Source organism: Cyprinodon tularosa, unplaced genomic scaffold (genome assembly GCF_016077235.1).
Source record: "Cyprinodon tularosa strain WSP-4 unplaced genomic scaffold, ASM1607723v1 ctg281, whole genome shotgun sequence".
In the NCBI taxonomy this organism is placed as follows: domain Eukaryota; kingdom Metazoa; phylum Chordata; class Actinopteri; order Cyprinodontiformes; family Cyprinodontidae; genus Cyprinodon; species Cyprinodon tularosa.
The window spans coordinates 430,954-457,112 of record NW_024038987.1 but is presented as its reverse complement, the minus strand read 5'-3'; the positions used below and the strand labels follow the sequence as shown (position 1 = coordinate 457,112).

Here is a 26,159-nt window from a genome sequence, read left to right as displayed (position 1 = left end):
AATGTAATAAAATGTTGCCAGTCACAATATTTCAGTTCAATTTAGTTTATTCCTATAGCGCCAATTCACAACACATGTCATCTCAAGGCACGTTACAGTTCACCAGATCATACAGTCAAATTGATTCAAAGTTTTCTCTCTAAGGAAAACCAGTTGATTGCATCGACTCATTGACTTGAATGCAATCCCTCATGCCTCTCTGCAAAATCCATCCATAACTTTTCAGTTATTTTGAAAACAGACAAACCAACACTGATCAAAGAATAATCTCCTTTGTTGGGGGGGAATAAAGTATTTTGTTAAGGTTGCTTTGTTTTAGATAAAGACGTTAACGCCATATCATTTTTATTTGAATGTAACTCAGTTTTTGTGCTCTTCTTAAACAGATAGTAATTCGTTCTGTGCGTTAATGACAGTGCTACACAGTTTGAGAATAGGTCAGATAATGAAAAGTAAAAAAAAAAAAAAATCAACAGTCTTTCTTGAATGTAAAGAAAGGTGAGTTTAAGACACTGTCACAGATCTGGGCCAGCTGTCAATCAAAATAAAAGCAACATCCAGCCATATGACCAACCTGCGCACCATGCTCTTAGAAACCAACAGGTAAAGGGTATTTATATACACAGTATAATGAAAACTACATTTAAGGAAAAGAAAATGCTGATCCAACAAAGGCAGTGGAATGAGTCCTGGAAGGTGATTTTTTTTTTTTAAGAATATTTTTTTAAGACACTATTGGTTAGTTATTTGTTTTTCTAAAGTAGGTAGACAGGAAATATGATTGGAGAAAGGGGGAAGACATGCAGCAAAGGTCACCAGGCCAGGACCCCAACCTGCGTCGCCCATTAAAGACCAAGTTCAAGGGTCAGAGTATCCCCGCTTGCTATATACAGGCTGTGTGTTTCAAACAGGGTGAATCTGGCTGTTTCATATCGTCTTTTTCCCCCCAAAGCAGATGGTTTTAACCTTTCCACCGTGTCTCTCTTCCTGTCAGACTCATGACCCCAAATTGCTGTGTAGATCAGACCCAAATAGGTCAAGGGTCCATCTTGGTTTCACCTAAGACCAGCCCCATTAGCTTTAAGTGCCAGAAACTCTTACGATAGTATATTTTCGTCAGATTTGGCGTTAAATCGTAACCAATATTTTCAGGCCATAAGGAAGCTAAGAAGTAATGATGTGACGGACCTCTTACTCTAAAGTATATCCTGCTAGAAAAAGCGCCATTCTCACTACAGACAGTACTATGGTGTGACGTCCTGATGTTTGCTGTGTCTTTAACAGAGAGGGGAGGTGAGCAAGTCGGCATCAGCAGACAGCACTACGGAGGGATCTCTGGCAGACAGCTTCACTGTGCTCTCCACAAAGAGCCTCTTCCTGGGTCAGAAGGTCGGTTTACTGGGCGCTCAGAATTCTGGCTTAAAAGTCCAAGATGATTATACCGAACAACAATTCACCACTGAGTAAAGTGCAGTGAGTGCGGAGCTTAGCTGTGAGGATTGGTAAAATGTTTAAACTGCTTTTTCTTTTTAATAATTAAACATGAAGCTATAAAACCAATGAAAGACTCAAAATTAGAGCTAAAAAGCTTATTATATTTTACATGGAGTAATCTAAGAATGATATAAGATGTATTAATGGGAAACGCCTCTTTTAAAGATAGTTGAGAATTGTTTGAGTGGCAGGTAAGAATCACATTATTGATCTGCCTGTGCTGTGGATCTTGTAAATCGTTCCACAGATTAAACTGAATTTGCTGTAAAACAAACTATTAGCAAAGGTAATTGGCAAATAAAATGATTTTGTGTAACTTTAGAAATTAGTTTGAAAAAAAATCAGTTATTTACACAGTTTGAGTAAAAGAAAAAAGCATTTGCTTGCACTGCTTGTTGTTTTAGCTCCTTTTTTTAGTTTAGGTTCAGTTTAGGTTAAAGGAAACTAGTTTCCTTTATAGACCTGATTCTTGTAACTCTACCATTCTTTCCTGTTTACTTCTGTCTTTCTTCACCACTTTTCTTGCAGATGATTTGTCTTCTTATAATCATATTTTGCATTGTGATGTTTTTGGATGGGAGAAATAAACTTTTTTTAATTTCTGGTAACAAACCTTGAATTAATCTGGGCTAATGAGGTGTTTTGTTTGACATCTTCGAGGAATACCTTGATATTTTGGACTCCTTTATGAAAAACCAACATGATATTCTTTAGCATCATGTTTTTTCGTTGCTGCCATGTTCAAATACAAAATATTTTTGAATATATTAAATCCTATGTATTATTGTTAAATCACTATACACAAACTGCAAACCATGTTTGGGGAGTTTGGCATCATGCTTTGTCAGTAAAATATTTGACTAGTTTGAGATCGGGTTTCCTCCCCTTAATCCCTACAGATGATACAGCATTTAGATGCTAAAGCTAATCAGTTACATTAATGTGTGATGGTGGAAAAAAGGAGAAGATTGGGGTGAGTGCTGATTAATTATAATGTAGAGGCTTGATGAGATTCTCTATGTAATCCAGACTCAGAGGGTCACTCTAATATTCTTAGCTTCGAAACACACCAACAGTTTTAGCATCTGTTTTGTTTTTATGGCTCTGCTTAGTTAAACATAAGCTGATAAAGGTAATAGCCAAGAGCAAAGGTAAACTAATGTCAAACAAAAGTTAGTATTCCCCTTATATATTTAACACTTTATTAAATACCATTTGTTGGAAAACATTAGAGGATGTAACTCTTTAGTGGCGTTTAAAGTGGTCAGTATGTAGCCTATATACCTGTTAATTACTCGGATCTCTTCAAAGTAGCTTAGCATATTGCCATCAACATCAAAACTGTTGGGGGGGGGGGCGGGTGCACCCTTATGTGAAAATGTCCAAGTTGTGACCAAATTGTTTGAGGTGAGATTTCTCATGCATCGTCTTTAAGAGAGGCTTCCTTTTGGGATTGAGAGCCAGGTAGACCGATTTTATAGGATGTGTTTAAAAATTAACTTAACTCAGTGACTGACAAAATGATGACCCTAGCTTGACACATTTTATCTTATTATAAGGTTTTTATGAAGCCTTCAAATCCTGAGCTGCATCAGAAGCAGAATGTCATTCAGCAGCAAATTTAAAACAAGGTTTTACTATTTAACAAAAAATTTTTCAAATAGGTTTAGCATGCACTGTTAGCTTTTAGTCCAATTAGTATGACTAGCTTTGCGCTCCTAAACAAACTGTCCAGTTTCAAAAAGGCTTCAAATATTTCAAAAAACCAGCTTGTACCATGACCTGAGTTGGTAATGGGAATGAATGTCTTTGATAAACGAGTTAATCTAAAGTTGATTAGGTTTATGAGTAGCATTAGAAAAAAACCCTCATATTTAGGGGGGCCTTTCTATTATATGAAGGATAACATAGTTTTCAATATGAAAAAAAAAAAATTGCATCATAATACTTAAGTACTAAATCTTATGCTTTATAAAATATTATTAACACATTATACTGACATGCAATTATAAAATACAACAGAAAAGGAAGGTTTTTGTTATATTGGAATTTATTAAAATCCATAAAATGCTTCTAATCCCCCATGAATAAAGATGCAAAACTATCACTTAAAGACTATATGTTGCTCTGACAAACTGTCAGACTTTTCCTGCCACTAACTGTGATCTAGCTTTCTGTTTTCAGTCTAATCCATCAGTGATATAAGCAAAATTTTTTATTGTTATGGGGTAAACCCAGAGGAATCAAAACCATTGCCTCTCCATTCATTTCCTAAGGAACGTTTGCGATGAGGTTATAATCAGTTGCCATCATACAACTATATAACCAGTGAAATTCATGTGTGAAATTCTGGGCTCTCACGCACAGATGTACACACACGCATGTTTTGAATTTTTCACCGATGAGTATATGCATCTCCGCCGTGCAGCACGACCAGCTTTCTCTCTTTATTTCATAACTTAAGCAGCTTGTTGAGTTCTTCATGTTTACAGACAGAACTGCCTTAAGTGCATTCTGCATCCTTGTTAATATTAAAGAATGTAAAATAATTTCCCTACTGAACTTTATCTGGATCAGTTGGTATTTCTGTTCAAGCATGCCGCCGACATCTTCATTTCTCTTGCATTTATTGATGTGATCCCTCTTAAGGGTGAACTGCAACACCCTCTTCTCGATGTCAGAAACACTTAAAACAAAACACATAGAGAGTTCGTTAACCAACACAACATACAACTAATGTAATAACTAACATTATTAGTTAATAGGATGTAAAAATATTTTAATCTCATTAATTAATAGACAGCTGTAAGTAGATTGGTTTGCATCTCTACTTAGCAGATGAAACGGTTGAAGCAGGTTGTTATTAAACTCAGCCGACATGTTGTCAGCTTTAAATGTTGTTCCCTCTTAGTCTAAATGATCTGCAGGCATCGCCAGCATGTTGTGCTTCCTCTCAGATCATTTGAAAAATCTTAACATTACAGTCAATTAACCTTGAGTCTCCTTCACCCAGTAACAGCTTCCACACCGAAGGTTGGTCAAAATGATGGGGTGCGTTCCTTTATCAGAAAATGTCAGATACTGTATTTCAGTACAGTATTATTTTTTTGCAACCAAGGGTTGTAGATCAGTTGGAGATGATTCCAAAGTTCAAGGTATTCCTCTAAGCTGAGAAGTGAATCTGGTTTTAATGCCTCTGCTTCTTCACTTTTTCCCTTTTTGCTCCCTCCACCTTTGCATGCTTCCTCCTGCCCCCCGTTCCCCCCCATCACAGCTCAACCTTATCCACAGCGAGGTCAGTAACTTGGCTGGCTTTGACGTGGACGGGGTCATCAACCCCACCAATGCTGAACTTGATCTTAAAGATGATCTAGGTGAGCCCCCCCCCCCATACCTCTTCCCTGACCTTCCCCAGTCCCAGTGGGCTTTCAGATCCGGAATCCTTGAATGCCCAACAGCTGCGCATTATTTTCTAAATTACAGGTTTTTGGCATCCTACTCTGGATCCTATTGTTTACATTGCGAGCAGCAGCAGATCGATCTAGTTCTCTCATTCTTAACGGCAAAATATCTTTGGCTTCCGTTCAAAGAAAATCTTTAGTAGTTAGATTTTATTGTTGGAAAACAAATAAAGAAAAATCAAGAGAAATCCTTGACTTGAAAATCAGGAATTCCAAGTCATCCATCCAGAGATTAATTTGTTTATTCTTCCAACCATTTATCTGGTTAGCCCATTTATCAGTATATTGTAATTTGCCATCCATCCATCCATCCATCCATCCATCCATCCATCCATCCATCCATCCATCCATCCATCCATCCATCCATCCATCCATCCATCCATCCATCCATCCATCCATCCATCCATCCATCCATCCATCCATCCATCCATCCATCCATCCATCCATCCATCCCTCCCTCCCTCCCTCCCGTTAAACCACCTTTTTTGTTTTTGTTCATTGTATTCTCCAGGTAATACACCTTTGGAGCAAGAAAAGGATGGTCTCATATTTTCCTTGACACATATGTGTGTGTGTGTGTGTGTGTGTGTGTGTGTGTGTGTGTGTGTGTGTATATATATATATATATATATATATATATATATACACACGTTTGTTTATATCGAGAGGTATATTGTGCATTTATGCCATAGTTTGAAAAAGAGAACAAAAGCTGCTCGCAGTAGTAACATGCTGAGGTTCCTCTATCAGTAAATATCCTCAAATTACTAACCTGGGTTCCCTATGGATGATGGGCTACAGAAATGTATCGATTAGTAGAAACCAAACGTTGCATTGGTGGCATTCAATGATTTTTATAAAGGCTGCAGAGAACAGTTTGTCTGCTTTTCTTCCCACTATGTTTATGTGCTGTGGTCCATTTCAGGTGCCAGTCCTTTCAAACTGCTGCACGTTATTTTATAAATTAACTTTTTTTTTTTCCTTATTTTTTTGCTGAAGATTTTTTTCTTTAAACTTTTCCCTTATCTCATCAACATTTTCAAAGAACAAGCCCAGAAATTGTTTTTTAATTGGTTGCAAAGTGCAGCATGGTTGAGAGATCTCCCACCTGAGATTAAATCCAGGATTCAGGACCACACAGCTGGACAGAAACAATACCAAAAAAAAAAAATAGATTAACTGAAAACTCCAGAATTGTATAATTTTGAATCCATCCTCCTGTGATGTTTTCCAAGGTCAATTTAGTAAATCCAGCCAACTGTGTGCTCCTGCATCCTATTTTCACTATCTAACTTGTCTCTCCACTTCCTCAGCTGCCTCCTTGTGTCCTGTGATTTCCTCAGCCAATAAGGAGTGCGCTCACTTGTGTCCTTCTGTTCTTCTCTCTCATCACTCTCCGCATCTTATTGCCCACAGTCACTCACAGTGTTTTTACCTCCATGTTGTTGCCTGTTGTCTGTCACGGTTGTTGTCTGTAGTTGCAAGTTGTCCGAGCCGACATTTCCGCGGTGGAGAGCGACGCTGTCGTTCACCCGACCAACTCCTCCTTCTATACAGGTGGTGAAGTAGGTAAAGGAAGCACTGACTCTGCAGAGACCACGGCTGTCTGTCTGCTCTCCCTCTGCATATCCAGTCAGTCAGTGCTGCAGTCTGTGGACAAACGGCAGCAGCAGTTGTTACCTTTCATTATTGTTGGCCTTTTTTTGTTTTAATCTATGCTTCCATTGTTAACCTAAACCAGATGTTTACCTTTTTTTTTTTTTTTTTTTATAAAAACATTTTTTTGCAGTCCAATTATCGGAGCAAAAGTCAATGTTCTAAATTTTAAGATGATCTCAGTACAAAGAGACCGTTTATAAAGACAAAAGCTATATTTGTTTCTCTTTATTTACAGAGATTAGTCAGCAAAGCACTTGGGTCACTCTGAAATGTGCTCTCCTTTTACAACTAAAATCAAAGAAAAAAGCTGTATAAAGTAGGGCTGGGCATTTAATTGCATTTGCAATATAATAGCAATTTAGAAAAATGCTATTTTCAGATCACAGAAGGACTCAGTTTTGGTCACATATTTAACAGGAGTAAGACATTAAAATTTTCAATCCAGCGCTTTAAAGTGGCGGTATGACACTTAAAGTGGGCTTGCCACCACACAGAATAGAAGAGAGTTGCTGCTAGCATGCAGATCCATGCAATATAGCAGAAGTATGAACTTTTTCATCCAAAGATTACAGTAAAGTCCTGCAACAATGGAAGCTATTCAGGTTGTGAAAAAAACTGAAACTCTGGAGCGGAAAATCTACATGCTTGATCTTAGAAAGGAAATTCGCATTAAAATTGCAATATTGGTAGAAAATAATTGTAACTTTGATTTTTGGCAAAATTGTTCAGTCCTATTATAAAGAAAATCAAAAATAAAGTTGAGATGTTTAGATAAAATTGGAAATGTTCTAATCTGTTATTGGAAACCATTGTAAGACCAGCCAAAACTCTAATATCAGAATATATCGACCTGCTTCTGAAATCTGATAGAAAACACTGCTTAACTCATTGGTTGATATTGAATGGGTCGGTTGTTCTCATAACCTATGTTGGTGATTATTGCTCCCTCTTTTTGACAAATATCTCTCGATCCAGTCTTTTCTACCATTCCAGACTATAAAAGAAGTTATAAAAGAATAAATGATTGATGCTGATATTGTATTGGGTCAACATCGGTCAGGAAAGAAAATGAAAACGTCCAACTATTTTTCCGTCAAAACAACCCTAATATTCCTTTGGATTATTAACTTTTTAACTGTTCAGGAATTTAGGTTTTACACTTGAATACTTACCTGTAGTTAATATTAGGGGTGGAACGGTTCACAAAATCCACGGTTCGGTTCGATTCACGGTTTTCGGTTCGGTTCGATTTCGGTATATGTTGATTGTTACACCGAAATCCCATAAAAATTTATGGAATTAATGAAAAAATCCTCCAAAAAATAATGGATTGCAATTATTTTAAATGATCCGCGGAAACCCTGGATCATTTCCGTATGTTTTGCTGCTTTGAATTTAATCATCTCGCGCATGCTCTCTACCATCTCCAAGGGACTCAGAGGGGAGCGGACGGGAGCCACAGTGGGGGCTGTAGGCTTTGCTTTGAGCAGCCGGTCTGAGCGCAGCGGGGGTTGCTGACGGAGTATGAGGGATTTCGGGGTTAGCATGACATGTTGCTGTTAGCATAAACAAAACGTGTTGCACAATGCTTGCACACTGTTGCACTTTTATCCACAACTTTCTTTCCGCCGTCATCATAGGTCACTCTAAATGCAAAGCGCTCCCATACAGCAGACCTATAAAGTGCTGCTGGCGCGTCTTCTAACTCCTGTTCTTTCCCAGTCGCCATTCCGACAAAATTCTCCACAACAACTGATTTTTTTCCCTGCTACACCCGGCTAAGCTGCTTCGCTTCTTTTTCTTCTTGTTTACCACTGGTAGTTGGCTTTGGTCGCAGTACCGCCACCTTCTGCTCTGGAGTGTAAGCGCTTCGCCTATGAGAAAAAGGAGCAGCGCATGAACCGAACGAAACACACGCGAACCGAACCGAGACAGTCGAACCGAACGTTTCGGACGGTTTTCATAAATCGTCCCATCCCTAGTTAATATGCGTCTTTATATATGTGGAAACAATCCTAACATTGCCTTCCTGTTGGATAAAAAGGTTTAATCAACTAAATCTTAAGCATGCATATAACCTTTAATGCAGAACAGTACTACATCTACGGCTGCACGATTTGGCCTAAACTTAAGCTACAATGTATTTCTATATTCTGGTTGATGGGAGTTATTCAAATATTGACATATATACAATATGAGATCCTCAGAAAAAACTGCAGAGAAAACCCATCTCAGATTCCTGTAAAAACTTCTAGAAATGTTATAAAGAAATTCTAAACACATAGAACTATGTTCAGAGCTACAAGCTGAACAGCTGAACAGATGAAACGCACATTTAATCATTTATCTCTCCCTTTTCTTAGTTCTTATCTCCGTTCTTTTGTATTTAGCAGTTTTTTTCTCACTGAACATTTGGCAAATCCAAGAACACAAATAAATGTATGCCTAAAAACTATTTTCACAAAGCACTAATAAAATAGCAAAATTCAACATATTATTTTGGATGAACCTTTTTGATACTATAGGCAGTCCTGCTTTCCTGTTAGGATTTCTCTCTTTCTCTCGCACTCATGCCACTCCTGCCTCTGTGCTATATTCCTGCCGTTTGTTGTTTTATTTCCTTATAAAAGTTTTTTTTTTTTTTAACCTTTGATCTTTAGTTAAACAAAACTGTTTTACTAAAGATCTGTTCGGGTTGATTCGGCTGAACCCTGAATGTCAGTCTGAAACAAATGCTGTAATCCTACTGTAATGGGTGTCAGCATTTTAAAAATGTGATTTAAAGTCACACAATTATTATTAAATACAATTATATTGAAATATATATTGATACTATAGGATTGCCCAGCCCTAATCAATGGAAGTATATTGAATAATATGAACATTTATTTAGGATTTATTTCTTACACTTTTACCTTTAGCTCTGTTTCCAGTCACTCTTCAGGAAAGCTATAGTTACAGGATTATAAGATCCTGACTGCTAGAGGAAATTTCTTAGTGTTGCGTCTGATATTTATACTGATCCTATCCTGGATGACTCAGGATTTCTGCTTTGCTAAGAAGACCTTTGCCCAAACTGCAGGGCTCAATCTTTTTAAAACAGGAGTTCCTTATAATAACTAGCCAGAGGTAGATCTTTGCATCAGATAACACATTTAAAGGTTATATTTTGCTGGTGTGACCATGCTAATTATACTGCTGCTGCTCGTTTAGCTCTGCATGACTGAAACATTGACTCTCTGAGAGCTGTCTCTCATGTGACCTTTGAACTCTCTAACCAACCTGTCAGTTCAGATGGTTTGTAAGCAGATGCACAGAGTGTCACAAAGTTTTATTATTTCTGTGGTCACAAAGGCACAAAGATTCAACTGATAAGGTTTAATGACTGTACTTCATATGCTGGTTTTAATTTTAGGGAATTTTCTTTTTCTCAATTAAGAATGAAAGTTTTTAAATAATGCAAAAATATTCACACCATTAAACTTTTTCATATCCTAAACACAAATCATATTCAATCAATGGGACTTTTTCTGATATATGTCAACAGTGGTGCACTAATGCAAAGTGGGAGCAAAGCAAGGCATGGTTTAAGTATTTGATCAAGATCTGAAAAGTGTGGCTTCAGTCCTCCTCCATTGGTCGTTTGACCGTTTGTTTAAGTTAAATCTCCGACTGTTTCTGGTTTGTCTCCCATCATCTTCTGGACATCAAGAAACCAAAATATTTGTCCGTTCCTCTTTGCTAAATAGCTTGAGCTCAGTCAGACTGGACTGAGACTGGAGAATGTTTCTAACCACAGATTCAGATTGGACTAAGGTTCGGGCTTTCACCGGACCGTTACACCTCTGGCTTTATGCATTTTCCTGCTCAAAGGTGTTGTTTTTTTTCACCACCATTGTCCTACTTTATCTCATTCATCTCTCCTTAAGCTTTGACCAGCTTGCCTATCTCTGCACTGTACAGATGGTGTGTTTGGGTTGATGAGTAAAAACGGCTTGATCTCGTCTAACCAGAGTAGCTCCTTCCCTCTTGGCTTATGGCAAAATGTTAACTGGACTTAGTTTGGCTTTTTTGTTGCTGTCCTTAATAAGACCAGATTATTAGAAATGAGGAATTAAGTGGTTTCCAGTTAACAGGTTCACTTTGCTGAGCTCTGCATCCCTGCAGCTCATCTGGAGTTACTTTGAGTCCACCTAGGCTTGTTCAGTCATAGGTGGACGGTCGTCTCTTGGTAGGTCAACAGTTGTGACACATTCTTTTCATTCTCAGATGACTGCTTGAAAAGAGCTCTGTGAAATGTTAAGCTTTGGACGTTGTTTTAAAACATAATCCTAATCCCAAAAGACAGGTAACCTTTCTTCATCCGTTTGCTGCATTTCTTGATCTTTATGGTGCAGTTTGTTCACTAATGTTCTCTAACAGCCCTCTTAGGTCTTTACAGAAATTAGATCTGATCAAGTTAACTGTTATGAAGTAGATGACTCCTTAAGGCAAGTGTATCGTAATAGAGGGGACTAAAAATAAGGCAAATCACTCTTTTCAGATCACGTTTTTGGGGACTTTTGTGGTGCTCTCTCACATAAAATCCCCCAAAATCAGTCATCTTTTGCTTTGAGATGCCTCCAATCTTTTTGGTTTCTGTATACGGCTCCTCTCTTAAGCTCTGAGTAAAAATCTAAGGCGACTGAGTCTCTGGGAATAGCATTTATTGATTTGAATGGATAAAAACATTTCTTCCCCCCCAATTGACTTAAATTTTCTAGGATTTTTAACTAGAATCTTTGCTCCTTATTTGTGCCACCTGTTCTAATCCTGAAATGAAGCACTCAGAGATTCTGAGAGGCACTTCTAGAGGATTGACACGCCTGTGTTTCTGCCAGTCTGTCCATCCACCCTCACGTCTTCCTGCTTGCCTGTCTGTCTGCATGACCTCCAGCCCTCCGTCGCACTTTCTGTTGTCTGTCTGCAGCTCAGCAGTATCTGTTCACTGCTGTCCTCTTCTGTATCCGCTTGCAGGCTCTGCCCTCGAGAAGAAAGGAGGGAAGGAGTTCACGGAGGCACTCCAGGAGCTGAAGAAGAAAAATGGCCCCCTGGAGGTGGCTGGTGGTAAGTGCACAGACATAAACGACAAAGGGGGATTTTATTGTTCTGAAAAGCAGAGTTGTTTTATTGTCCACATGCTTAGTTGTTTTTAAATAAAGTTGTTACGTTCCAGGTGGGAATAAGGTGTTAGGTTAAAAGAAGGTGGATTTTAACACAGATTTAACTTGGCTGAATTTGGGACTCTGCTGGGTGAAATGTTTACAGTGCTGCCATAGAAACCTTTGCAGTGTTGATAGATTACTTCTGTCCTTTTGTGCCAGTCTTTCATATTTTCCGCTTGTTACTGCAGCATTATGCAGAGTCTTTCAAACAGTTTTCACCAGTTCAGCCCAGAATCCCTGCCCTGTCGTTTTTTAGATTTAGACAATAAACTTAGCTGAGCCTTTTCAGGGGGACAACTAAATAATAATTTTCAATTATTACTTAATTTTGTCTGGATACTCTGAATTTTTGTCCTAAAATTTATCAATTAGTTTTATATTTACTTTATTGCCTCCTTGATTTCTTTATTATTACAAAAAAAAAGAATATTTTAATTGAAATAAACTTCTCTGTTTAAGTATTTACAAGGCGCATAAAGCACCGGAGCCTGTTTGGCAGCCGTGGTGTGTGCCGACCATTCCGAGGCTGATCCTATAAAGCTTTGGTTTTGCAGTTTAAGCTCAGCTTGGTTAGATGGGAAGTGTCATTGTGAGGCCAGATTTATGGTTCTTCAGGGATGCTCACTGTAGAGCCAAACACTAGCTCAGTACTCAGGACTTTGACTAGTTGTTTTACATCCAAGCTACATTTGTGTCGTCCTTCCTGTTCTTACCTCGCCAAAATAAGACAGCCAGAGTACTCTGAAAATATAATGGTTTTTATGAAACCTCATTTTCCTGATGGCTGTAACAGTCTTTGTTCTCCCTGTCCTGAAGCGACATATTGACTAAAAGTTCAAGTCTACCATGTGATTGTAGGACTATGCTTGCTGTTAAAGGTTTTATTGGATCCCTAAATGAGGAATGGCTTTTTTGACCTTTATAAATAACTGATTGATGGATTACTCTCTTTATCCCTTCATTGTTATACTTTTAGGTTATGATGTTTAGGTTTTAATCCTACAAAAACCTAATTAGAGTCCAAAAATAAACAGGTTGTAAAAGTCATTTGCAGATGTCTTACTATTACTACTATACAACAATGTCTTACTACTATAGAACAATTTAACAAACATTCAGAAAGTTTATAGTGGAGATCCATGCCAAATGTTTTAACTAGGCCATTCTAAAGTATAAGATATGAAAAGAACTGAAAGTATTTTAGATTGACATTTAAGACAGTCAGTTTTGAAATAAAGCTTCACAATATATTGTAAATATATTATCACCTTCTTCCTAATTAGTTTTTTCCATCTTATTTCTAAGTGAAGCTATATATACTTGTGTGAACTCAACTTTTTTCTTAGCAGTTTGTGAACAGTAATGTTTTCTTCATGTAGACTAGGCCTCAGATTATCTGTGCTGAAATTACTTTACAAAGATTTGGGCTCTATTCCTGTATCAGAACGACATCTCGCCATTAATACATCAAACTGGATCTGGAAAAGAAATAATAATAATAATAAAAAAAGATATATATATATATATATATTTTTTTTTTCTTCTTATTTATTTAGTTTCTTATTGGTTTTAGTCTTGTCAGTTTTTACCTTTTAATAACTGAAATTGAATTTTTGATCCTACAATTTTAAGATTTAGATTATCAAAGCTTTTTTCTAGTAAATATTTGAAAAAAAAATGTTGAAATTCTGATTATTTTATTCTCCAGGGCCAATTAGTTTTGTTCTTTTAGAAAAGCTAACAAAGTACATCTGTGACAAAGTTAAAGAATGAAGCTACATTTATTTTAATCTTAAACACTGCAGGCGATTGTATTGTTCTGCATTATATGGATTTTAGAGAAAGAGAATTCACAGAACTGTAAATGATGCCAGATATTTATATAAGAATGGCCTTTTGTTGCTTTTAAAGGAAGCATGTTCTTAGTGATTGTTCCAAAGTTTAGCTGTTTGGAAAATAATAGGAACAGATAGTTCTGCTCCACCACACGCTTTAACCATGAAACAGTCTCAGTTTCCCTCAGGCAGGCCTAAGCATTGAATGGTTCTGCGGTGTGAAGTGACTCTATCATCTCCATCATCTTTCTTCTTTTGATTTGGGGCCATCTGGAAATGAGCTCGTCCTCAGCTTTGAGTGCAGTCCCCTAACACGCTTGATGCTGGCTAATGAACTCTGACTGAAGGCTTTCTCGCACCGCAGAGTCAAAGGCTTTGGCTGAATTTCACTTTTTTACAGCTGCTGGGGTGATGGAAGACTTAACTGAGGACCAAACTCTAGAGAGCAGACTCTGTTCCCTTGTCCTTTATATCTTCAGCTCCCTGGAGAAGTGGGTTTCCTCTCTAACACCTTGGTTTAACCAGCTTAAGCTCCTGGAGATCTCACACTTATTTTTCCCACACAGAAAAGTGCTCATTTAGCGCCTATGGTCTCCAAACTCAACTTTTGGGGTTTTACTTCCAACAAAATGGGTTAATAAGGCTTATTTTAACTGATGAGCACTTTGTGATGTGGCAAAAGCTGTGAAAAGTGCAGTCATTGTTTGAGCCAACTAAATCATTACAGATGTTAGAAACTTCAAGATGTATTGGCTTCCCACCCATTTTTAGAAAATATATTTCACTTTCAATCTGCCTTTTTGTGATTAGATTTATTTGTTTTTTTTTTAACAAATAATATGCAAATGTTACGCATTTATTTATGCATATATGTGTAGAGAAACAGAACAAGGAATGTAAAGGAGTTGAAAGTAATGATTTTGCCAAACAATCTATTATTTTTAACTAGTATTGCGATATGGGATTTTCTTTTGCTTTAACCACAAGCAAGTAGATTAATTTTCTTAACGTTTCTGTTTTTTCATAACCTTAAAAGGTTGCCTCTCCAGAGTCCATTGTTGAAAAACTTCACTCTTACTCGGTGTGACTTCCATTTGCGTGCCGGGATTTGCATGCTAGCTTCAACTCTCTCTTCCCTTCTGTGTGGCAACAAATTCACTTAAGCATATTACTGCAACCTTAAGGGCTGGAGGGAGAAATGTTTGTCTAGAATATGTCTAGAATGCAACAATATCAATAGATCAGGTCTATAACAAAATTCAGATTCAACATTAATGAAGCAAGATCTACAAATGCCACCAAATGAACAGGATTTACTAAGCCTTAATCCTCCAAAAATACTTAAATATTCAGTTTATTCACTTTCCACTGGAAAATGGGAAACAGATTTATCAGTTGGGGTGATCAGAATGTTTTGTCTAAAATCTGTCAGAGAACCTTCAACATGACTGGAAATCCTAATTTAAAAATAATTCAATAGTTGGGGCATAGGAAGCCATGGGACTTCTGGAAGCTGGGTTCATGGTCCTGGCGCCGCGTCATGCCGGGGGAATCTGGGGTGGAACTGGGGGGACCTGGGGGGCCCTAGACTTTCCTTGGGTGGGGTCCCTGCTGGGGGGTTGGGGGCTTGTTTCTGGACCGATTGGCCGCCTGGTTTGTTGACTGGTGGCTAGCCTGCTCTGGGGTCCATCGGCTCCCCTGTTGGCACTGGGACCATTGAACTGGTGAGGAACGGCATCTCACAGGCGCTCCCCCTAGAGGGGACATACTGTCAGAGTTAGGGTGGGGAGGGGAGCCGTGCATGCAACTTGACCTCAGTGTCCTAGTCTTTTTTGTTCTGAAAGCAGTGGGTTAGACCTCCTCATATGGTTGGGGTGAGTGGTGGCCTGGGATCAGGTTTTGATTTGATGATGCTTCGTTTTTTTTTTTTTTTTTAAATAGAAGAAATTAATTAGAAGAAATAAAAAAGATTAGATTGCAAATGCAATTAATTGCCCAGCTCTGGTAGTAAGAATTACATTTTTAAAATACCTGCCCCCTTTCCAAGGGAAAAAAAAACATTACCAAACGAGAAAAAAAATTCTCTAAGCATTTTATATCATTTTATCATCTATCCACTAAACAACGATGATAAGTGAAATATGAAATTATAGTTCATTTTGTCATAGCTTAGGTCCCTCATTGAATGCCGTGTTTTAAGCAGCACGTCTTATTTGATAAATGGTGTGATGGTTTGATGTTATTATTTATTTAGATATGACTATTAATTTGGGTTCTTTAAAAATATACTAGATGTTGATTTATTGATGTATTCAGGTATTCTGGTTCCATCTTCGACCCTTGCAACACCCCTGCTGGAAGATATGTAAATAAATAGGGCTGAAACAATTGGATAAGTTGATTATTGAAATAATCGTCAGCTAATTTAGTAATCGATGAATCGTTAACTGGAGTGTTACGACTCTTATGCTACATTCAGACCGGACGCAGCAAAAGCAGCAAAATCGCGTCTGCTGCTTCCTTTTTGCTGCTTGTACCAGTTAAGTTCTGACGCGCGGCTGAAGCATCTTTGCTGCTCTGGCTGCGCGGTGCAAAAGTGGCTCTGACGCGCGTTGGGCGGAGCTTCACTATCCTTTCTCTGCCTTGAAGCTTTATTTGCTGTGATCAGTGGGAATAAAGTAGTTTTGATATGTTTTTAAGTGAGAAAATACACCTGCAAACATAATCAGTGCAGTCAGTTCATCCAGATTACAATCCTGCCTCCCAATGTTATTTCTGTCGGACCCGCTCAGATCCCCACATACCGGCGTTGCGCCGACAGAAGGAATCCCTTCAACAGCAGCCTCTGGCCGGGTCACCTCCTCGCGGTTTACCGCGGCGGCTGGTAGGTGTTTTTCATCTAAATAATCCGATCTGCAGGCACCAGAATAATAAAAGCGAACATATTCTGCCGGCAGATGTATGCATTTTAAGTTAATTTAGGCGTCAATAAACTGTTAATTTAGGCGTCAATAAACTGTTTAAGAGGAGTGATCAGAGCGGTCTGTGTCATCAGCGCTGTGTCTCTCTCCCAGCCAGCTCCCAGATCAGCTTCTCTGATTGGTTGACGCGGCAACCAGCAAAAATTAAATTTTTCCATCTCGAGCAGCAGCGCGTTTGCGGCGCGTCACGCGCGTCAGATGCTTAAACGCGGCTGACGCGCTGCTTCAGCTGCTCAGACGCGCTGCGCCTGCTGCTCAAAACGCGCCGCGGGACCTTTTGCTGCGCCTTGACGCACGTCAACCATTGACTTTGCATGTAAACTCGCTGCTTCTGTCGCGCCAGCTGCGCCCGGTGTGAACGCAGCATAAAACATGCCTTTAGCTGACAGAGAAACCCACTTAGAGCAGCAATTACACCAAGATTGTAAAAACATATATCAATATTTTACATTTAAGATAAAAAAAACCTTTTGCTATCCAGTTATTAAACGAAAAAAATAATCAACTTATTAATCCTTTAGCGAAATAATCATTGGTTGCAGCCCTAGCCTTAAACTATGTTTAAGGTTTTACTGTAGAATCAGGATGTTTTACTGTCTCCTTGTAACGATCCATGTCGGGCTTTAGCACCAGCTTCCACTATGACACAAGCTGTATTGATTGAATTCATGATGCAGAGGAAACTGTAACTAGTTTGACTTATTTCTGGAATAAACTTCCTACAGTTAGTTATAACACACAATATTTAGATCTCATAGTCTTTTACACAGCATCCCTGGCACTCCGTAAACGAGGGATATTAACGTTCTGGGTCTATTTCAAGGTTCTTATTTGAACATTTAAAGTCCTACAAACTGGAGCACTCAAGGAAGGCTTTAAAAGTCGTTAATGGTTTTACGGCCTGCAGAAGGAATCGTGAGTGTTCTTCTGAAACAAGGAGCCTATCAGCAATATCCTACTTTAGCTACTTTAGGTAACTTTTAGTCCGATGATTGCAATCTTCAGGATAATACAGTGACTTCAAAAACAGATTATTTTCCAAACAGAAGCATTGCTTACAGTGTCATCATTCAGTTTTTTGCTTATAAAATCATACAGGTCTGGATATCTGGCATTATGGGTTCAGTCTGTAATTCATTATTGAATGGAATGGTTATGTTTATTCTTTTGTAAAATGTAGAATTACTATTGTTCATTAATCCTTCTGATTATTTTCATTTCAGTCATTATTCTTTTCGCCTCACCGATAGTGAAATAACCTGTTTTAATGCATGTGCACAAAAGAAAGATGGACGAATGTTGATGACCATCAGTATTTCAGAGAAACCAAAACCTTTGGAGTTTAACAAAGTCATCTGCAAACAATTGAGGCAGTTTTAGTGTGGAGAGAGGTGGAAAGACACCTCCTGCCTGTTCTTAACTATGGATGTTGGATCTGTGATGCTGTGTGCCTGGTTGTCATCCTAAGGCTGGTATACTATTTTTTTTATGTGCATGGTATAATGAAGACTTTGAAATACTGCAAGATTTTGAATAAGAAATGTAATATCTGCAGCCAGTGAGCTAATAATGGATCAGTGGGCCTTTCATCAGGATAATGACCGAATCAAATCAAATATCCTCATCTCAGTCCAAGAACTCTGGACTAACAGAATGACTGTGAAAAAGAGAGATCAAAGTTCCCTCTTTCTGTATCCTCCAAGATTTTTCAACATGTGTGTAGGATCCAGTTCACCACCATTTATCCAGCCATCAAGAGCCAAAAAAAGGCAGACAATGTCGTAAAATGAAGGCATATGTTCTTTAAGTGTACAAAGTGACTCAAACTGCAGAATAAATAAAAGTAAAGTAACACAAAATCAGTGCACGCTTTCTAAATGATATTATTAAACCAAAAGTTTCATTTATACAGCTGCAAAGGACACTTTTAAAGACTGATGGTGGTCAGAGGGCCCGGTGGCGCCAGTGTACGGCAGCCCCGCTTCTGTCAGTGAGCCCCAGGGCAGCTGTGGCTACCATGTAGCTTGCCACCATCAGTGTGTGAGTGTGTGGGTGAATGAATGTAGTGTAAAGCGCTTTGGTCAAGTCTCCTGACTTGAATAAAGGCGCTATATAAGTACATGCCATTTACCATTTACTTGATAATGCTAAGTTGGTGCCGTATAAAAACAAGTTCAAGACCCCTGTTCTAAGCTGTTACAGCTATGAGGCTCTCCCACAGAACCAACTACAGAAACAAATTGGGGGAGGATGAGGACACTTTTTAGACAGATTTTTCTTCAGGATTAGCAGTGGCTCTTTGTCCTCTCCTACAGTGCTACTGAGAGAATATCGAATATAAAATCTTAAAAAAAAAATGCTGTGTCCATTCAAATAAGGCAGAAGTAAAAACGAGCATAAATATACACACCGACAAACACTTATTTGAGGCTGTAACTATGAAATAACTATAGCTGCACCACATGGGCAATGCACTGGACTGTTTGCCCCAGTTCAGAATTATTGCATTAGAAACAAAGAGACTCAAGAACAGTTTATGTCCCAAAGCTCTGAAGCCACCACCCTCCCCACCCGATGGCAGACACCAAACATCCCTCCTGAAAATCCACTGAACCTCCAACCCTCTTCACGGATTGTTGACCTGAATGTTAAATCCATTTTTGACCTCAAACCTTAGCTTTCCAACAGAAATCAATTGTGCTGCTTCTTTCTATCTTGTTTGCTCACGTCAGTCACAATATTGGTGCAGCAGTAACTATGGTGATCACAGCTGCCTCAGTAACCCGCCCCCTCTATCTGTGGTTGGCTAGCACAGTGCCTTCTGGTTGGATTGGTTGAATGGTACCATTGGTATATCAAAGGTAGGAACAACAGAAAGTTGGCCACTCCAAAGTGAAAAATAAATAAAACACCTTCCAGTCCAGGGTGGGCTGTCCACCCACTCCACATCTTTACCAGGGTTGATATTAAGCTAATCTACATTAGATTTTTTTTTTATTTAAACCCACATTAAAACCAGAAATCCCTTCTTTTTATTTAAATTTTAGAAACTATATTTAAGAAATGTGCATTTGTTTTTATATTCCCAATTTTATCTGTTTCGATTAAATCATCCCCATCGGTCAACGAGTGTGGAGATTATTTCCTTTATCTTTCTTCCACCCAACTAACCGTCTTTACCGTTCCTCCTTTCAGCCCTTTTGACCGGTGGTTTCGGGCTCCCCGCCAAGTACGTCATCCACTGCAACAGTCCAGGCTGGGGTTCTGATAAGTGCGAGGAGATGCTGGAGAAGACGGTGAAGAACTGTCTGGCTCTGGCAGATGAGAAGAAACTCAAGTCTGTGGCCTTCCCTTCCATTGGCAGTGGCAGGTAGGGACCTGTAATAGGGTTGTCAAAAGTATCGAAACTCAAAAAAGTATCGATACTGAAATGTTGTATCCGGATACAATACTCGTTTTTAAAAGTATCGATACAGTGCCGTCACCAGTGGCACCTAAGCAGTCATTCATCTAGAGTGCAGAATAGAGGACAATGCACTTTCTGAACACTGTGGGATTGAATAATTCTGTGCTCTTTTCAGTTTCAGACTTTTTTTTTTTTGTAAGAGGTGCAGCTGCTGAGAATTATTTTTGTTTCTTAACTGGTTTGGCTAGTGTCATTGTTATGTGTGCAAAGCATAGCCAAGGAAGGAACACTTAATTTGAATTTTATAAGTTTTTTATCAAGCTTGCATAATATTATGCACAGCATACAACCTTTATTGTGTTTATTTATTGTATTTTATTTATTAATGAAAATATTTCTGTAGACTTTTGGAGTCTTTGTTTTTATCCTTGTGGTATCGAAAATGGTATCGAGTATCGAATATTTTCCTTAGTATCGGTATCGAGTTGAAAAGTTTAGTATCGTGACAACCCTAACCTGTAATACTTAGAAACCCTCTGCAGAGGGAACCCCACTAACATGGCAAACATTGTTCCTTTTATTATTCTTGTGCTTCTCAGAAAAGTTTGGCTGTTGAGATTTAATATAAAAATAAATATCTATATATTCAAAACATTTTCTAAGAGTGCAAAATTTGTTGTTTTGTAAACTCTGACTGCAGACTCATTCCTTGATGAAGAAATATATCAGTTGATTGAAATGCAGTGTATAAACAGTGATTCTGTATTCAGCCATTTCCCAATCACCTTTTCCTTTAGTGATTCTTTGATAATGAACAGATTTATTAGTCAACATAAGAGAAGCTCCAGGCTGAAGGATTCACACTTTCACCCACTTTTGATTTCCCTCAAAAAACCACAATAGAAAATATTCCAATATAGATGCGGATGCTTTGTTTTTCCTTTCTAAAGTGAAAATTGATATGGCTTCATAAAAGTTGTCTTTTGCAAAATAAACCCAGGAGCCTTCAGCGTCTTGTTCTGCTGGTGTAGTAAAGTCCTCCAGTTTATTGTTGTTCTGAGGCGTTATCTGTACCTATAAAACCAGTTACAGCACAGCTTTTTAAGATGCATACAAAAGATTACCATTTGTTTCAAAAAACAAAAAAGAATCCTCAACCTATTATTTGTTGGGGAAAAAAGATGTAGTGTCCCCCCTTAGATGTGTGATTATGGATTTATTTATTTGTTGTTTTTGCATAAGCCCCTCTTTCAGACTTTGGTGGGTTTTTTATTATTTATATTGAAAAGCAAGGAGACATCACACTGTGAGAGAGATATGCGTGCAGACAAGCAGGGTTATACTGTCATTTCTAAACAAAGTTAAAGATATTTAGCATTAGTTATCATGAACAGCAGTCTATGTTTACCACATAGAGCTGGAGTTCCTAGACATTGCCACCTGTGAGCCTCAACACTAGCATGCCCTGACTGGCAATCCCCTTAAAATGACAAGAAATTATTTTATTCTTTATTTAAAAAGGGTGAAATAATTAGATTTACTTTAATGAAAAATGCTTTGACATTTATTAGATATTATATTTTAAGGGCGTACTTAATGGAATATTTAATCATATAAATGTGCATTTCACAAATAAAGTAATAAAGTATATTTATGTTGTGTATTCATTTAGTAATATATATTCAACTGTTTAGTGTACATTTGTTGATTTCATAGGAAATATAAATAAGTAATTATATTGCTTAGATTTCAATTTAATGAACCAATTTATCATTTTTTTTTGTTTTTCCATACGGCTGCGGTGATGTCACAATAAAAGCTAGCTTTGTTATGTATCGTTTAGCCATAGCTTTAATGTCGTCTGATTTCTGCGGATTCTGCTCCTGGATTTCAGCATTTGTGTCTGATTAATCTCCTCAGGAACGGTTTCCCCAAGCAGACCGCGGCCCAGCTCATCCTCAAGGCCATCTCCAGTTACTTCGTCGCCACCATGTCTTCCAGCATCAAGACCGTCTACTTTGTGCTGTTCGACAGCGAGAGCATCGGCATCTACGTGCAGGAAATGGCCAAGCTGGAGACCAGTTAAAGCACGGAAGATATCTCCTCTTGTCGCCCCTCTCCCACTGCTTTCTGTTTTCTTTCGTAGAGAGAGAGAGGAAAGTGTTAACTGGCGATCTGTTAGAAATGAAGAAAAGAAGGAGACATGTAAAGGCCGGGAGCTTGGTTTTTGCATCCTGTTTTTTTGTTTACTCTATAGTTTTTAATTCCTTATTTACTCGTCACTTCTGGTGTTTAATTGTAGACGTGCGTTTTTTCTTTTTTTAAGATCTTTTTACTCAAAACAATGCAGCACAATGCGAAACCAACGATTACCATTTAGTTTTCAGAATATATATATAAATACCATAAAAAATACGAGATATAGCTGCACAAGGCTTCTAGAGAGGTTTCGACGATACGGGTCAATGCATGTCAAGGCAGTAAGGATATAAAAAAAAGACATCTTTTCTCCTTCTATCGAACTCAGTATCACATTTAACTGTGTTGTAGTTTTTTTGGTATCGGTTTGGGACGTCTATTGTACTGTATAAAGAAAAAGGTAAAGATTTGTTCACGTTGGTCCGCTTTGGTCTTTAGGAGACTCCAGTATCAGTGTACTAGGCTAAGTTCTTGTGTTGTGTGTTGCATATCTCACTTTTCTTGCCTTTTGTTTAGACAGGCAAAGTATTTTCTCTGTGCGCTGCAAAAACTTTGAAAAAGTCGTCCCAAACAGCTTTTAAAGGTTGATAACTGGAAGATTTCAGGTTTTTGCAGAACACCTTTTGTTTCTATTTGTGTGTTCCTATAAGTGTTCATATAGATAGGAGTGTTTGTGAAGCATTATGGGCAAATATTAAGCTGTAACACAGAATTTTATTTGTTTTATTTCCCCCCCTGATTATAAAACGGCACAAGATTTGGAACAAAAAAAAGTCGTGTAAGATTGTTTTGTGTGTGTTCCTTTTTAATTTTATTAGTTTTATAATTTTTTTATGTGTTCGTTAAGCCATAAAAGATGATATTGCTGGAAGCGAAGGCTGGTGCTGCTGCTAACATTCAGCTGCCACCAGATGGCTCTCCGTCATCAGACATGGGTGTCGGTCCTCTCTTCGTTTTTTTTTTTTTCTTTCATTCAGCAGCAAACCTCTGAGTGCACATGGATGGATCCGATTTGAGCTGGATTTGGGAATGAAGGACCTCATACGTGGAGATACCCAACTGCAGGTCGGCATTCGGACTTTTCAACAGCTTGACTTTCTTATGTGAGAAATTGTTTAACGCTTTCTAAAGAATTCCTACAATTGATGATTCTACAAAAAAAAAAAAAAAAAGATCTGTATACACTCCGGAAATAAAAAAAAAATACTTTAAAAACATCAGTAAATTTGTCAAATTATTTTGTGGTTTTAACAGGATTCATTCCTAAAAAAAGATGTTTTGATGGAAAATTACTAAACTGAAGCAGGATATAACAATAGTCTAGATATTTAATACACATTTGTTCTGAGTTTGTTGTTTAGATCCAACAGATTTTTCTTAGTAGACCTTGTGTCAGATTCATTAGATATTGGGCCCTCAGACGTCAAATATAAGAAGCTTGAGGAAGTTCACTGTTTAGTATCAATTTCTTTTGACAAATGAAGCACAAGTTCTTGGTTTCTTTCAATTCTTTAGTCTCCAGTTTCTCATCCAATGTAACCCTCAGTATTTTTGGCATTTCTACTAAATTATGTGTATCAAAGTAGGTTTATAAGAGTAAGCTTATTTTGGAAGCACAGACATAGCAGAAAATGTGAAAATAGTCCTTTTCTCTATTGAAATGTGTCTAATAGAGCTTAAACTTTAGAATATCAGCATATTTTGTCATAATTGCACACTTTGCCTCTTTCTTATTTTGAAGCATGAATAAGAGAAATGTCAGTGTAACATCTTGGTTATAATCCCAAGAAAACTGCAAGTCATAGTTTGCTAATGAAAAGTTACTTATAGAATAGAGATGTCCTTTATGCTACAGTAGGAAAATGAATTTGTGTTTTTAAACAGTGAAAAGATTAAATAGACGAATAATGGAGGCCATTGTTAGCCATTTGGACAGATTACCAGTCTTAGATATTTAGATTTATATAGATTATAGATACAGTTTAAAATGGTTTTATAGTTATATTCTTTCCCCACCTAATTTTGCTCGAATGTAGGATTATTAGTTTGAACGTGAAAAGTTGCTGCTGTAGTAAAAAAGAAAAAAAATATTTGAAGTATTTTTATCTGATTCTCATTTCTTTCAAGTCTCTTTTTTACTTTTATGTCTGCAAAGCACAATTGCTTAAGCTGAATTTCTTCACTGATCCACTTTCCTGCAGAGTAATAAATAGATTTTGTGTTGGCATGCTTTTTAAAGAAATTCTATAATTTTCAATTAAACCATTTTTTTTTTTCTGGGGCATTTTACAAACTTTTTAAAAATATTTTGAAATGCTCCTGAACGTATTCCTTAGGGTTTCTCTTGGGTGCTGAGGAATAAAGAATGATTATGGAAAGCTGGCAAAATTTTTACTTCTGAGACGAGTTATGATATTTTGACATTAATGGCTGAGCATTTAAGATCCGGCTGTTTTTTGATATAGAATAACAGGACTCCTCAATGTGGATAGGCAATTAATTGTGTTTTAGGGGTTAAAACAACTAATGTTTAACCATCAATATAAACCTGTGTAACTTCTCTTGACTGGAATTGCAAACATGGAGTTTTATACCATCGTCTGTTGCCTTTTTTTTATCTGGAAACAAATAAGGTATTTTAAGGTCAGATATTCTCTCCTTTTAAAACTAATAATCTTAACTGATAAAGAGACCCCTAACCAAACTAATGTCTGTAGTTAAGATAAGGATTAGTTTTATTGCACATTGTGCTGATACAATCATTGCCTCTCGTCTAAACAGTGTGAGCTTCTCCTACACAGAGTCCAAGTATGTTATTAGTAGAGAAGAGATGTCTCTGCAAACCTGGTTACTATGATACACACACCATATATATATATATATATATATATATATATATATATATATATATATATATATATATATATATATATATATATATATATAAGCTAAATTACAACCCTTATCAGTTTTGTTGATTGTAATCCAAATGTGTTTGTTAAATGGGAAACAGCTGGTTTAATTTAATTTTTTTATAGCAGAAGTGAATAAGTGAAATAAGGAAGGTGCAGCTATAGTGTCAGGTACTGTTTTGCAACATGGTGTTGGTTGCTGTGTGTATGTTTAATACGACCATCTGGCCTACTTTAAATAAAAAAAAAATAGGGGCCCTCCAAATGCTCCGGCTAATAGTTGATTTTCAGACACCATTCATGCTTTTTAGTGTTTGTTTAAATTCCCTTGATCTTGTGTGTAGCTTCACAAAATGACAGCTTGGCTTGGCTGTTAATACATTTTGCTTCCTTTCACATTTTGTTTCTATCTGTTGTCTCTGGTCCAATAAGTGTAAAGCTTAACGTTTTAGGCCTAGGTGCAGGTCGCTGCACATCAGTTTAAAAAAATACTACAGCCATTTTGAAACATGGTGTTGGCAGCATAATGCTGTGGGGATGGTTTTCATCAATCCTGAGAAAACCTCTCAGCCTGTAAAACAAAAAAAAGAGAAAAAAGTCTATTAACTCAGGAGCATGCAACACGTTTCATGCTTTTACATTTAAATAAATCTTTTCAGCATGCATTAGATTCTTTGTGATTGTGCAATCTTACACTGTCTTCACAGAAGATATTGAGATTATTGGTTACATTAGGACAAAATGTGAAAAAGCTCCAAGGTTTGCATACTTTTTCTAAGATCCTGTATTTTTATGAAAACTACTTCCAGGACCTCTTAATAAAGCACTGCTCGCAGTTCAGCAGCATACAAACAACAAATTACAAATTAACAAATGTAACAAAAGTGAATAATTTAAAGTTGATATTCTTTTCAAAAGAGTAATGCTTTAAGTTTGCTTCAATGGTTTCAGATCTGCTGTTGTTAATGTTTTCAGATTAATCTGGTCCAGTTAACATTACAATTGACT

General features: G+C 37.5%; 1 protein-coding gene across 3 annotated transcripts in view; it reads left to right on the top strand.

Annotated features, from left to right (window-relative positions):
• LOC119786900 (core histone macro-H2A.1) overlaps positions 1-23,432 on the top strand; it is a 33,083-nt gene extending 9,651 nt beyond the window's left edge. For 2 of the 3 annotated variants that reach the window (XM_038290466.1, XM_038290465.1), the window contains exons 5-9: positions 1,285-1,389; positions 4,769-4,868; positions 11,631-11,720; positions 19,830-20,004; positions 21,961-23,432. In XM_038290466.1, coding sequence (XP_038146394.1) covers positions 1,285-1,389; positions 4,769-4,868; positions 11,631-11,720; positions 19,830-20,004; positions 21,961-22,126 — 636 coding nt within the window. In that variant the 3' untranslated portion in view covers positions 22,127-23,432. Of the gene's footprint in view, positions 1-1,284; positions 1,390-4,768; positions 4,869-6,433; positions 6,525-11,630; positions 11,721-19,829; positions 20,005-21,960 lie in introns of all 3 variants that reach the window. The other variant, XM_038290467.1, reaches the window with a different exon arrangement.
• Positions 23,433-26,159: the final 2,727 nt, after the last annotated feature.